General features: G+C 41.6%; 1 protein-coding gene across 2 annotated transcripts in view; it reads left to right on the top strand.

The window, feature by feature from the left end:
* KIF26A (kinesin family member 26A) overlaps positions 1–14,382 on the top strand; it is a 100,462-nt gene that overhangs the window by 20,043 nt on the left and 66,037 nt on the right. For both annotated transcript variants that reach the window (XM_084521843.1, XM_084521844.1), the window contains one exon: positions 13,698–14,198. In XM_084521843.1, the coding sequence (XP_084377969.1) occupies positions 13,698–14,198 (501 nt within the window). The remainder of the gene's footprint in view (positions 1–13,697; positions 14,199–14,382) is intronic.

The following is a 14,382-nucleotide window of genomic DNA, read 5'->3' on the forward strand; positions in this document are numbered from 1 at the left end:
ACATGTAGTTGATTGTCTTTAACTCTTTATAAGATATAATTAGTGTCCAGTAATCATATTGTGGTGCTGTTGCTGTGATTACACTGGTAGTTAGTGTGCAGCACAATTCTGGTTTTATAGAGTGGAGCTAATGTTAGCTTGATTAAAATAAAGGATAAATATCAGCCTGTGGTGTTGGCCAGTTCATTTTCTCACCTTTCTGCAGGCCAGTTTCATTGACTCCTGCAGTTCTGAGATGTGACTGCCTGCTGCCGAGTGGATTCAGCTGTGATTTTTTTTTTTTTAATATGTGGAGCCACTTTCAGTAACAGTGTCTATGATGGGAGGGAAGCAGTGGATTGCAGCAGGGTCTTCAAGGACAGTGACTTGGTACAGTGCTAGTGCCTAGAAATGTTTTGATCCTATTGTAATGAATAGCTGCTAGTTCCTGTTGTTGTTTCTGTTTTGATTGAGTGCCCAGCCGGTGTATGGTGGAGATAGGATGTTAGGGCAGGGAAGGGAAGTAACTGTCAAAAGTGCATCTCCCTTAGGAAAACAAGAATGTGGAGGCACAGTAGAGTTGGGGCTTAAATAGCACTTATTTTTCCTTGGTTTTCGTAGTGCACTGATTGTACGCAGTTTTCCACGTGTTGGGTAATGGAAAGTTGGCCCTAGAGGAAGTTACTTTGTAATTCAAGTTTGGGATTATAAAATCAATCACTGTTGGGTCACTAATTGGTGTGGAAGATAGGAATTTCCTATACAGTATGCTAACTTCATTGTTTTTTTTGGCAGTGTGTGCACAGTGGGCTGTTACAGCGATATTCTTTCCTGGTTCTGTTGTTAACTCAGGAAAAGCATCAGGTCATTTATAGCTACACCCAGATTGCCTTTTTTTTTTTTTTTTTTTTTTTGTTTTGTTTCAGAAGAGTTAGGAGGAGGGGGAAGTTTGATGTCATGTAGAAATCTGCATGTGTTGTACGAAGTTTGTTTTCATCTGTCTGTGGCATAATAGCGAAGCTTGGCAGCCATATAGTAATCGTGAAGATTGATTGCTCTTGGTGTTAAGCATCTCGCATCTCTGAGTTTATGTCAACACAAGCCTTCTTCCAGCAGCAGCATCTGGCTCATTGGCAAGAGCTGCGGGCAGTTGTTCTGATTGCTCTGGAGATGCCTCTGGCTGTCATGTGGCTGCTGCCTTGGCCGTGCTGCTTTGTTATTCTAGCTGGTCCCATTTTCATTTATTTATTTTTTTGGTTTACCTTTGATTCTGATGAATTGCTCTTGAGATTGTGGTCTTGAATAAATCTTGCCTAAGTTCCTTGTTCAGGGACTTCCATGATATGATGATGTTAATTTATTTCATTGAGTGCTGATTGAAGCTGGAGCAGTAACATCCCAGTCTGTGCCTTCTGTGCAGGTTTTTTCTGTGAATCACAGCATCAGTCTTGTGAAGTAAAACACATTTTTGAGCATATCCTGCATGATAGATTTCTCTGAGACTAGAGTTGCAGGGGTAAATCAAATATTACCAGTACACAGCTGGTGTTCGGGATGGTGCTCTCTCCTAATCTTGGAGTCCTACAGTCAACCACTCGGATTTCTCAACTTGATTATATGGAGCAAAGTTTCTGGCCTCGCTGATATAAACTATCTCAGGAGCAAAGAACAGCATGTGTCAGCTCAGGATTTACATCACCTCAAGTGCTGTTGCTGCCTGTTTGATGGTATGTTTTTATTCATAGTACTTTAAAAACATGATTCTTTCAGAAGTACCGTGGCTTTGAAAAACGTGTAGGCTCAAGTAAAAGTGAATGTTTCTTAAAACACTGAAGTTCCTATTTACATTAAATAGGCCTATCAGGGTCATTGCCTCTTCTGGTTGAAATTATCAGGGCTGTGATGTGCAGGAGGCCAGACAAGATGGTTATCTTCACCAGCCTTAAGCTCTAATGATCTGTAGAACTGCTTCAGCACTGTCCACAGTTGGAGCTGTTTGACTAGCTGTCAAATTTTATAAGGATGTTAGCAAGGGATGATTACACACAATTTTCTGGTTTTAAATGTATATTTACATCTGTAATCATAATAATAAGGCACCCTGGGTGGCATGTATGGTGTTTTTCTGGTGACTTACTGCAAATTTGATATAACGTTATCTATTGCCACAAAACTTGATTTTAAAACAAAGGGGAAATTTGCACATAAATCTGACTCATCACCCAGCAACTGCAAACATGCACTTCAGGTTCACTTTATAGAGTCACAGAATATCCTGAATTGGAATGGACCCACAAGGATCATTGAGTGCAACTCTTGGCTCTGCACAGGACCACCCAAAAATCAGCCCACATGTCTGAGAGCGGTGTCCAAATGCTGCTTGAGCTCTGACAGGCTCCCTGCTGTGACTGCTGCCCTGGGGAGCTGGTCCCTGTGCCCAGCCACCCTCTGGGTGCAGAACCTGTCCCTAACCCCCAGCCTGACCCTCCCCTGTCCCAGCTCCATGCTGTCCCCTCGGGTCCTGTCGCTGTCCCCAGAGAGCAGAGCTCAGCGCCTGCCCCTCCGCTCCCCTCGTGAGGGAGCTGCAGGCCGCCATGAGGCCTCCCCTCAGCCTGCCCTGCTCGGGGCTGACCAACCAAGGGGCCTCAGCTGCTCCTCGTGCATCCTCCCCTCCAGATCCTTCACCACCTCTGTAGCCCTCCCCTGGGCACTCTCTAACAGTTTTGTGTCTTATTTTATGTTTTGTGGTGCCCCAGACTGGCCGCAGCGGCTCAGAGCAGGCCAGTCCCTCCCCTCCCCGGCCAGCAGCGCCATACCTGATGCACCCCAGGGTGCAGTTGTGCCTTTCTGGCTGCCAGGACACGCTGCTGGCTCACGTTCAATTTGCTGTCAACCAGAACCCCCAGATCTCTTTTCATGGGGCTGCTCTCTAGCCTCTGGTGTCCCAGTCTGTACAGGTATTCAGGACTAAAGGTGCAGAATCCAGCACTTGTTTGTGTTAAACTTTGTACGTTTGACTGGCCAGCCCTTTAATTTGTCAAGATATTTCTGCAAGACCTTTCTACCCTAGAAGGAATCAACAGCTTCTCCTAATTCAGTGTCATCTGCAAATTTATCTTGGTGTACTTTTCTTTTGCACTCAAGTCATTGAAGAGAACTGTCCCTAAAATGGAGCCCCGTGGAACTCCACTAGTGACTGGCTGCCAGCGTGATGTAACCTCGTTTACTATAACCGTTTGAGGTCAACCTGTTCACCCGTAATAATTCGTATTTTTCTGTATGCTGGATACTTTGTCCAGAAGGATACTGCAAGAAACAGCATCGAAAGCTTTTCTGAAATCCAAAAAGATTACGTCAGCTGGTTTCCCTTGGCCAACTAGGTGGGTGATCTTATCATAAAAGGAAATTAAGTTTGTTAAACAGAACTTTCCCCTTGTGAACCCATGTTGGCTGTTACCAACGGCTGTGTTGACTTTCAGGTGGTTTTTGGTAACTGTCAGAATAATCTCCATAATTTTACCAGGCACTGAAGTGTGACTGATAGGCCTGTAATTACCAGGGTCTTTTTTCTTGCTCTTCTTGAAAATTGGAACGTTTATCAGCTTCCAGTTGATTGGGATCTTTCCAGGTTCCCAAGACTGTTTAAAAATAAAATAATTGAGGGAGGTCTTGTGATGACATCAGCCAGCTCTTTGAGTACCTTGGGATGAATCCCATCAGTCCCCATAGACTTATATGTATCCAGCTGGAGCAGCAAATCCCACACAAGTTCAGGGTTGACTGGGAGTTAGTTGTTATCACAGTCATGGTCCTCCATCTTGGGGTTCATCAGTGTTGAAGATGGGTGAAGAAGGCATTCAATGTTCTACTTTATCTACCTCCTTGTGTGAGGTGACCATCCTCATCAAGTAATGGACCAATGGTATCTGTGGTTCTCCTTTTGCTGTTAACATATAAAAAAAACAAAAACAAACAAACAAAAAAAAAACAAAAAAAACCAGCTGCCATTATGAAAAGGAAAAACATGTTGGTGAAGGAGTGTTTGTTGTTGATTTGAAATTAGGAATGGGGAAACATGAATTTAGGAGGGAAATGCTGACTTGGTATTCGGTATGAATGTTGTCATCGCTTTCCTTAGGGTCCAAGTCTCACTGGGGCTGTAATTTCTCTTCTTAAAAGAAACCTTTCCTCCTCTGTACTTGGCCTTTTCCTGCAGGGGATGAGGAAGCTTCTCTTCCAAATGTTTCAGAACACAAAATAACCACATGTATTATGTAGTACCTTCAATTGAATGAAAGTATAAATGTATCCTGTGATGTTAAGCATTGTCTGTATTTGTGGAATTTCTATGGATGTGACATTAGATACCATAAATGTTTAAGAGCCCTGTAAGCGTGACTGGTAGGGTGAGCTAGAGTCTTTCATCTCTTAGCTGCTGGTTTTAATAGGATCTGGCTTGAAGAGTGCTGAAAGTTGTTGCCAGGTGTCTGATTGCTTCTATGTCTCAGGAGATAAAACTTTTTTTGTGAGGAGGCTGAAAGAGTTTACAGAGGTATTTTAGCCAGCCACCTATGGGCACGTCTACATGTATGTGTATTTTAATGTGTTCATATCTCATGTTGTAACAGAGCTTATTAACTTTTCTTTCAAGATGCCCTGAGTATGGGTAGAGTGGCTTTTCGTCTGCTTGTGGGTATAACTGTGTTGATTTATGTTTGTAGAAGAGACACCTTAGGCAGAGGGAGTTGCTTTTCTTTGATTATACCAACCCTCTGTGTGGGGAGGGGTTGCCCAACCATCCTGCAGGTTTTGGAGGACCTCACTGGGGCTTCTCACCCTTGCTGCCATAAGGATTATAGGATCACAATATTGTTGCCCTGCTGGGCTGAGGGGAGAGTGAAATAAAAAAGGCAATTTCTGGCTTGTTATTTAGGTTGCACAGAGAATTTACAGTGCCTTTCAGTGATCCTGTTAGGTGTTTTAAAGGTACAAGGCTGGATACGTGCTTTCTTGTTTACAACACAGTATAGCCACTGTAAGGCTTGTGTTAGAAGTGAGTTGTGCATAAGCATTATCTAACAGCGTTCTGGTAAGAGCTGTTGGAGAACAGTAAGATCAACAAAAGCAGCAACAACAGTACCTTAGTCTTAATAACCTTACTACTAATTCTGTTCTTACTATGTTTTTTACACAGTGTCTTACTGTGACGCTGCTACTGTCTCATGGTCCACAATGTAGTAGGTGCTGAACTTTTTGTCTAAAGAAACTGTTGATATAGGAGAAGCATGTAAGTAAACTACAGTCACAGAACACATGGGTATTTAAAGTTTTCAAGGTTTTCAAGAGCTCTTTAAAAAGCTGTATCTTATCATTCTTTGTTCAGTGTATACATTTGAGTTTTTGATATCTCCATCCCTACGTCTCTTTTTTTTTTTTGGTTGGGGAGTATTCAGAAAAAGCCATACTTTTCTTTTTGTGTGTATATGGTTATTTGCTGTTCATGAAAACCTGGTAGAAATATCTCAGGGCTAGAGGAATAATGGGTATACTGAGTACATCTTTTGAAGGTGTTGTGAAGTGTGCTTGTGATAGAGTCTCTAGAAGCATTTGGACAGATAAGCCTGAAGATGCCTATGGATTAATCTTTCTTATGCCATTCTGTTGTCAACATTTCTACTTTCTAATGCAAGGTCTTAGCATCTTAGTTGAAACCAATTGAGAACCATGGACCTTGTTTCCATCCAAATATAGAGATATGGAAAGCACCTGGACTCTGCTTTCCAACAGATAGCTGATGGCAAGTTTTTGAGTTTACTCGCTGAAATCCTTCTCCTGAGAAGTAATAAAAATGTAGAATCCATCTTAAAAAGTTGCTGTATGGTGAATAGACTGGGGAGAGATGTGATGTCTTGCTAATGTGCCACCAAATAAGCAAAGGCTCTAGAGCAGACTCTTCAAGGCAGCATGTGGCCTGCTTGTGGCTGAGGAGTGGAAGTATACTTCATCCTTTCTTTTCGGTTAATCCTATTCATCCCTGCTCAGAAGTTTCTTTGCTTTTGTTTTCTTGATTAAGTCAAAGCAAGGAGAAAAAGGGAAAACTCTAAACCACTGCAGTACTGCTTAAATTCAGATGGAAACCCAATTATTTTCAGCCAACAAGTCAGTTTTTGGTGAAACAGTTAAACTGAAGCAGTGGCATTTTAATTAAGATGAAGAATAAGTGTAACGCACTTTGTTTCTGAAGACAGACTGTCTGGTGTGCTAACTACGCACTATATGCAGCAATTTGTAGCTTGCAGGAGGAATACACAATGGGCAGCCCTTCCATTCTGAAAGCTAAATCGGTTCTGTATGGTCCTCAAGTATTCATTTACCCCACGAATAATTGATAAAATGAGCAAGTGAAAGAGACACTAAGAGGGTGTGATCCAATGCCAAGCACTGGTTTTCATAGTTGATTTTAAATCAGCATTATGCTAATGATGTTCATTTGGAAGATGTGTCCACTCCCTAACTTCTGCTGCTGAGCGTTCTTTTAATTGGATTCAGATGGTTGGACTGAAACAGTTTTAGGGTTAGTATACAGATGTCCTGAGTGCTCCAAGCATTTTTTCCTCTATCCAGTGTTTCAAAGCCAATATTGCTTTCACAGAGGCTGGAGTCCAGACGTTCCTGAAATCCCACATTAAAGGTCTGTCTGATACAAATGGGCACGCTTCTCCTGAGACAAATGCGGTTACAATCACTTAAATGTGCTGAAGATCTCATCTGGAGTGTTAACTCCTCTCCTGGTCCACTGGGCTGTCTGGACTGGGATGCTGGTCTCTGGCCAGTTCATCAGGAAAGGAGTCTGTCTCGCAAGAATTGCCATTGCGGTCTGGTTCTGAAAACACAGGCTGATGTCTGAATAGATGCAATAGTGGAAAGAGCCTTTTGTTTTGAGTGAAATGATATCAATAGATAATGTTTCTGAGGCGGTTTGACAAGGCAGTGTGTTCTCTGTGTGGTAGATGCTGCCTACATTTTCATTCCTGTGCTGGAATTCAGAGTATTACTGGAAAAGGTTGACTGAACTCAGACTGCATGTGGAGTAGGTATCATTCAATGTGGTGAAGGCATCAGAGAGCATCAGTCTCCAGAACAGTCATTCTAACACTTTTCATGAGCTCATAGTTCATCTTTTTTTAAAGGCAAAAGAGGAAAGAAGTGACTTTTTATAGAGTCTAAGCAGAGTTTCTGTGGTCTGAGTTGCCATGCTTGTAGGCTAACCAAAATTTACTCCTCAGTTTAAAAAAAAAAAAAAAAAAAAAGAAAAACTACTTATATTTTTTAAATGTCTAAATTCTATCAAAAGTTTAAGTATTGTGTGATGATGAGCATGCAACTGTTTCCCCAAATGCTCGCTGCTGTGCTAAATGATAATACCATGATGAAGGTTTAGAAAGAGAGAGAAAAACACAATGGGTGTTGGAAGACTGTTTTCATATGAACAAAATCAGTTCTGAATTTGCATTGTGAAGTTACAGTAAGCCACAGACCCGAGAGGGAAAATTAAAGGATTACTTAAAACCAACAATAAACATGCAAATTAAAAGTAATCATTTTTAAATGAAGTCATACGCTATTAAAAATAAGCACAAAATTACATACTAGTTTGGATGTGTAGTTTATAGAATACACAGAATGTTAAAATTGAATCAAATTAAGAAAAACATTTTCCAAAGGCAAGTAAAATATCTGTTTAATTAGATCGTAAAGAAAGGAGATTAAAAGTAATATTTTGTAATACAGTAATTACTATTTCTCAGAAGTAGTCAGGTTCCTGTGTGTTGATCTAAATTTAAGTGTGATAGGAGATCTCTTTGGGGTCTTTTGTTTTGTGTGTGTCTTTAATTATTTTAAATCACAAGCACTACCTTTATTTTGTTTTCGTTGCACTAAACACACTGTGTGGCTGTTTGCTCCCATACTCTGCTGGCTCGCAAACACTGATCTCGGAGATCAGCTCATACCCTCTGGTTCTGGGAGGTTAAAAGCCAAATCATTGCAGGGGACTATACAGAAGATAACAGGAAAGGCCCCTGAAACCATTGGGAGCTCGGTTGAGGTGCTGATGGGAGTCTGAGATGTAAATAAACCAGATTGCTCTCATTTCCTCTTTCCACTGTATTATGCATTCCAATAGCACTATTCATCTTTATGACAGACACCTATTGCTTTAACTTTACTGCGGGCCACTGAAGTACATTAAAGTGGGCAGGAAATGGAAATAAATAGAGTTCAGTGGAGGCTTCAGAATAACCAAACATTCTGCAGTCATTTTTAGTGTGGGGTCATGTGTGTTTTAGCAGACTGAATGTATTGCTTGACTTCTGGTATAAAGATGGCTGCTGTTTGAAGGAGATGCAGTATAAAGTAAGTGTGCTCTGATTGATATATATGTATGTATCTTAAAATCTTTTTTTCCTCGAACTCTCTGGGTCGCCAAAGATGAAAAGAAATAAGGTTGAGTCTCAGCTGGGTAGAGTCAATGGGGGATACATCTGTGTGCACTGCCTCAGGTTGTGGTTAGAAACAGAATAATGGGATTGGAGATCTGAAGAAATCTTGCCGGCTGACAGCATAGGTGGAGGACCACAGTCCATTGGCTTAAATTAATCTTTCTCTTAAAGGTAGTGAGATGTTCAGGTAGAGAGACCAGATGGAGTTTGGCCTTAAAAATGCATCCATTTGTTTCCTAATTCATTTATATTTTACTTGTTTTGGAAATGTGTATTGCTCTCCTGCTTATTCAGAGGTCTGGATGCTTCCACAGACAGCTAAGTCACACTGCATGTGCCAGATACCCTTGGAAGAGGGGATTTCCAGTGAATTCTGTTCTTGTGAAAGCTCTGTGTGTTTATTTTTCCTTGATTGTTTATACTTTGATAAGACATAGGTCAGTAACTGAATGAATTTACAATATGGGTTACTCGAAGACTTAGAGCTCTTATTTTCACTCCCTGGAGATAATCAGCTACTTGGAAACTATTCTGTTTAAAAATAAAAAGCTATTAACATAGTTGCGTTTTTCCTTGATTACATTGAGTGGTATCTAGTTTTGCTGAGTACTGTGTTCTTTCTTCTCTTTTTCTGACAGTTACTTTATAGTCAAAAGCAAGCATCAACCTTCATCATATTTATCAATGTAGAGGATATTAGTGGATATTCCACAATGTCATGTAAGATAAAAACTAATTTGTAAGCAGCACAGCAGAAATTGGGAAAGACAATTAAGACAAAAAATCATTATCATTGATCCTTTTGCACTGGGAATGTACATTCCTTTCTCCCAAAGCATCTTTTAAAAACGTTGTTTGCCTAGGTCTGCATTTAAGGATATACTTTAGTGTAACATTTAATGCTTTTTCTTTCTTTTTATTTGTCTTTATATCAAAATTTTAATTTAATTGGGAATACTGCTGCAGATATTTTGCATTGCAGAAACCAGCAGCAGGCAGAATTACAGGTAATTATGGGGGATGGTTGTTGGCAATTTGACTTTTCATCATTTGTTCATCGTCATTTGTTCACACTCTGTGGATAGTTCCTCACTGAAAGGATTAGGTTACAGATGGGTGGGTGGGTATTACTTCAGTGACTTTAAGTGAGAATCCAGATGCTTTTCTGCATCCTCTCCTGTTGCTTAGTTTGGGAGTTAGAAGTCTGTAGCTGCAGGTAAGATTTAAAGTTTCTATCCTTGTTTCTCGTTTGCAAAGCTTTCTATCACTCTCTATTAACAAAACAAACAACCTAAGTGCAGGCTTTAAAAGCTTGGGAATTTACAGACTGAGCTAAAATTTCAAGAGAATCTTGAGTTTTGTTTAAGTGCATGTCACTCAAATGGACTCAGGCTCTGAAAAGAGTTGAGCTCCAACAAGGTCATTTGGTGTTGCATGCTTTTGGAAACCTGGCTGTTATTTTGGTGCCTAAGCTCTAGTGGGGATTTTCAGTTATTGGCCTTTGGACACATCACAGTTGTTTTAAGTATGTCTGTAGTTTCAAGGGCAGTGGTCTCAGGCTGTAGTGTTTTACAGTAGAGAGATGCTGGGCTTTGTTTGTGCCCCACATGCAGCACGTCGGTGTTAGCTGCATCGCTGAAAGCCTGCTTGGTTCTTGCTGGATTTCACAGGGACAAAATGCAGCAGTTGAGTCACACACCAGAGAGTGATGTGTGAATTAAATATTTTTTTTTTTCTCTGTTACAAGTTACTGGATATGTTCTCAAATCCGAGCTTGTTCTACCTACTTCTGGTTTCAGAGAGAAAGCCTGAAGGCAAACTCCAGGCTAAAAGCATCAGTATTGAACTACATGGGTATTTCAACTATTATTTCTAGTGTGAGCACAAGCCTGGTTTCCCACATTTGTCTTTCCCAGTTCAGCTAGGAGCCGCTTACAGACCAGGTCTGTGTCCATATTCTTGTGTGAGTAATTTGCGTGTGTGTGCTTAATCTTTCAGGAGCTTGCAAGGTCACTTGTGTATGTTAAAGCTGTGTGCTGAGGAGCACTGGTGAACTCAGGCATTTTGAAAACTTCTTATTCACATAAGTACACACAACTCTCTTGCTGGGGGCTTGCAGGGCTTCCCAGTGCGGTTGTCCATGGTGGGGCCTCTGGTTTTGCTCATCTAAAAATCTGTAATGTTGAATATCTAAAATTTGTATGCAAAAGTTAAGAGGGCAAGACTGAAATCAGGCTTTTGGTTTCTGTAGTGGGAGGGGAATCTGAATGTTACTGCATGACAGCATACTGCTTGCCTTTTTTTTGAGAAGATAAGAGCAGTGTCTGGAAAGTTAGCGTGAGGAAGACAGCACAGTTTGTTTATACTGTGTAAGAGTGAAGGAATCATAGTCTTTGTAGTACAGCAGATGAAGGTGGTTTTGGAGCACCATATGGAGTAGAGGCTCATACGTTGTACGCTTGAGTTGTGTGCCAGTGCCCTGCTTTGGCTGGCTCACCTCCCTGCTGGCAGAGCCACGATGAGGGTGGCTTTAGCTGCTCCCTGTGCCTGTAACACATTTGGTCACAGCGTTTTATTTCTTTCCTCTGTAAAACATGAGAGGGCAACTTCCATCCAGCCTTGTTAGGGCACGAGCTGCTGAATCGGGGGCTCCCCAGGACCAGGTGTTGTCACTGGGTAGTAAAACCTCTTTAATGGGGCTGGCTTAACTTTTAAGTTAGCACTAATGTTTTTAACAGCAACTTGCGTTTCCTCTGCCCTTCACGCCCAACCATTAGCCAGGTGTTTGTGTCGCGGGGAATGGAAAAATAAAAGTAATCTAACCACACAGCTGGGCCCTTGGTGAGGAAGGAGCTGGAGGAGGGAGAACAGCCACAGACACCAGCGGGGCAGTGGGCTGCAAGACTGCTTGTGAAGGCCTGGCAATTGAAAATGAGACAGCTTTTTATTTTATTTTATTTTTTTTTCCTAAATATAAATTCATTGGAAGGTTTAAATCTGGTATTAGGTGTGCTTGTATTGTTTGTTTTGTGTAATTTTTGAAATAAATCAAGTTTCCCTCCCCCTTTAACATGGCATCCACACAGTTTCCTTTTAACTGCAACACGGGCCTGACTCTGATCTGCCTTACGCTGTAAACTGTGTTTATGGAGCTAGAATTGGGGGTCATTAATTTTCTTTACATCAAAAGAAAGTCGTTTCTTTTAAATGAGAAGCCTGCTTCACCTAGTAATTCGCTTTAATTGCTCATTTGAAACTTTTGACATTCGATAGCAATTTAAGCGTTGCCAGATGAGGCCAATGCAGGAGGGAGCTGCAGGTGCTTCCTTGGGTGCCAGGCCTCAGTCACAGCAGCGAGCCCAGGCCGCAGCTGGGTGGTGTGGCACTGAGCTGGGGTATTTTGGGGTCTCTGTGTGTCACTGCCGTGTGTTGGTGACTACAAGAGCGTGCTCGGAGGGATCTCTTGTGGAAGCCTTTCTGTGGAGTGCAGGGCTGATTGTTTTTCTTGGGAGCTAGAGGGCATGGTCTTTGGTTTGCCTGAGGCTCAACAGTGCTTGCAGGGCTGTGTTGTGATATTTTTCCAGTCTAACCAACAGCACTTTCTGCTGGAGGGCTGCTGGGTTAGAAAAAAGTTTCTGAATTATTAATAACTACTTTTTTTTTTTTTTTTCTTGACTAATATGTGTTAATTTAGTGTTGCTATCTTCTGGGAGGCATGGAGGGAAAGAATTTTCTTAGGAGGATAGGCAAATGGTGCAACTTCAAAGGCATTTTTACCAGGATCTAAACCTCAATAAAGAGAAAAGAGGCAAAAATGAAACACTGTTTTTCACTTGAGCTTGTGAACTCCTTCACTAATGTGAATGCAATGTATTGTTCAGTCTGCAGCAGGAGTTGCTTTTCTTTGCCTGAGAGGTATCTCCCCCTGCCCCCCCCCCCCCCCCCAAGTAAACAATAATTTAAATTATCAAATTATCGTAGGAAAACTAACTTTTGTTAGTAGCTTTTGGTAGTGGAGTGATGTGATGCTGGATACACACAGTAGTTTATATCAACACAATACTGCATTTTGCAAGATAGCTCAAAAACTATTGCAGGAACAGTCAAGTAGATGGAAATGAGCTAGATTTGCTGCTGCTGGAGAAATTGGTCAGTGTTTTAGGGTTTTCTGAATTCAGAGCAAAGGGAAATAGCGCAGTTAAAAGAGAATAATGAGCAAAGCCGAAGTACAAGTGCCAAGACTTCTTAAGAGTTTTATTGATGTATGTTGTAATTAAAACCAGAATTAGTTAGTTTTCTAATAGGACATTCATTTCCTAGAGAGCAATTGCAGTTTGGCATAAAGTAAGACATTTTTAAAAGAAATACTGATCTAGGGATACTTCCAGCATATGTAGAAAGGCTGGCTTACTAGCTTTGCATGCCCTCATTATGAACAAGCAAATTAAATATTTTCACTTAAAATAATTATACAAATAAACCTTTGGCTGTTCTGTGATTTCATTAAAACCTTAATTGTTTAGAGAGCTTGACAAGAGTGTGTGAAGTTTGGTCAGTTTTAGTGCATGGCATTCGTCTTGATAGCAGATTTACAGCAGGGCTGGCTTTAATCTCCTGCCTGATCTTTACAGTAGCAGGCTGGGGATGAGAAGGCGTTTGTGTGTTTCAGGAGATAGGTAACTCTATCTCTGAACTGGAAACACAGACCTGGGTTTTAAAATTTCTGGACAGCCTTAAAATGAACTAGCAAGGGGGAGGGGGGGGGTGTTGGGGGAAACAAAAATAGGTGTTGCTTTTAAATCAGCTTCTTAGTGTGCACATTGTCACACCTTCACACATGGCTGTAGCCTCAAATCTATTTCTCATCAAAGCAACTGTAGCGTAAGGGAATATTGCTACCATCTGGGTTTCAAAGATCAGAAATAATGGTCCTCGCTAGCAGAGGAGCCAGCTGTGGGCAGTACCATGTAAACTGTTTTTTATGCCACTTGATTACTAATTTTTGAGGGTGAGGACAACAAAACGTTTACCAGGTCATATACCAAGATTTATGAAATACTCCAAAGTCTCGCTTTCCTGGATTTAAGGTGGTGGTATACCTTTGAAATTTGTTATGATATTTGTAGGGTTGGCATCTCGACTACTGCTGAGGTTTTCTCTTTCTGTGTTGTTTTGACTCAGTATGCTTTCTTTTTTTTTTTTCCTGCCTTTCTTTAGGACCCACGATTATCAGCTTTAATTTTTGACAAGCTTCAAGTGCCTGACTATTTACAGAAAAACAGGAATGAAGGAGAGAGCAGATGCGAAACTTGTGCCACTCACTTGAACCAGCTGAAGCAGGAAGCCATTCAGATGATGCACACCCTCAGTCAAGCCAGCTACCCAGAAATGCCCGACCTCCCACCCGGTGCCACGGCAGTGACCAGCATGGTACCAAGGGTGGTCACTGTCTCTTCGCAAAGGGACCTGCCACTCATTGCTGGACAGGTGGGCAGACAGCCTGGAAAATCGCCGAATCTCTTCTCTGGGGCAGAGAGGAAGAAGGGACTTGGATGGTCTCAAGGCACGGGCGGTTTTCCAAACTCCAGCGTTCAAGTCACGGTGGCCCCCAGTGGCCTCAGCGGTGCTCTGAGTTCGGTCACCATCCAAGCTCAGCAGTACCTCGAGGGCATGTGGAGTATCTCCAGGGTGAACAGCTTCCTGCCTCAGGCTTGTCTAGTAAGTAGTGATAATGCAGATGCACAACTTTTTTGTGTGGGTAAAGACAAATTTTGAGATGTAACTATACTTATCTTAGAGGGGGGGATCAGCTAATAGTATACTAAGCCATGCTTCAAGAACTGAAGAGCTGAAAAAGAGCTCTGAACAATGTTCTGTCAGATGTCACAAGGAATTTGTTTTC

Source organism: Aythya ferina, assembly GCF_964211825.1.
Source record: "Aythya ferina genome assembly, chromosome: 5".
Taxonomy (NCBI): Eukaryota; Metazoa; Chordata; class Aves; order Anseriformes; family Anatidae; genus Aythya; species Aythya ferina.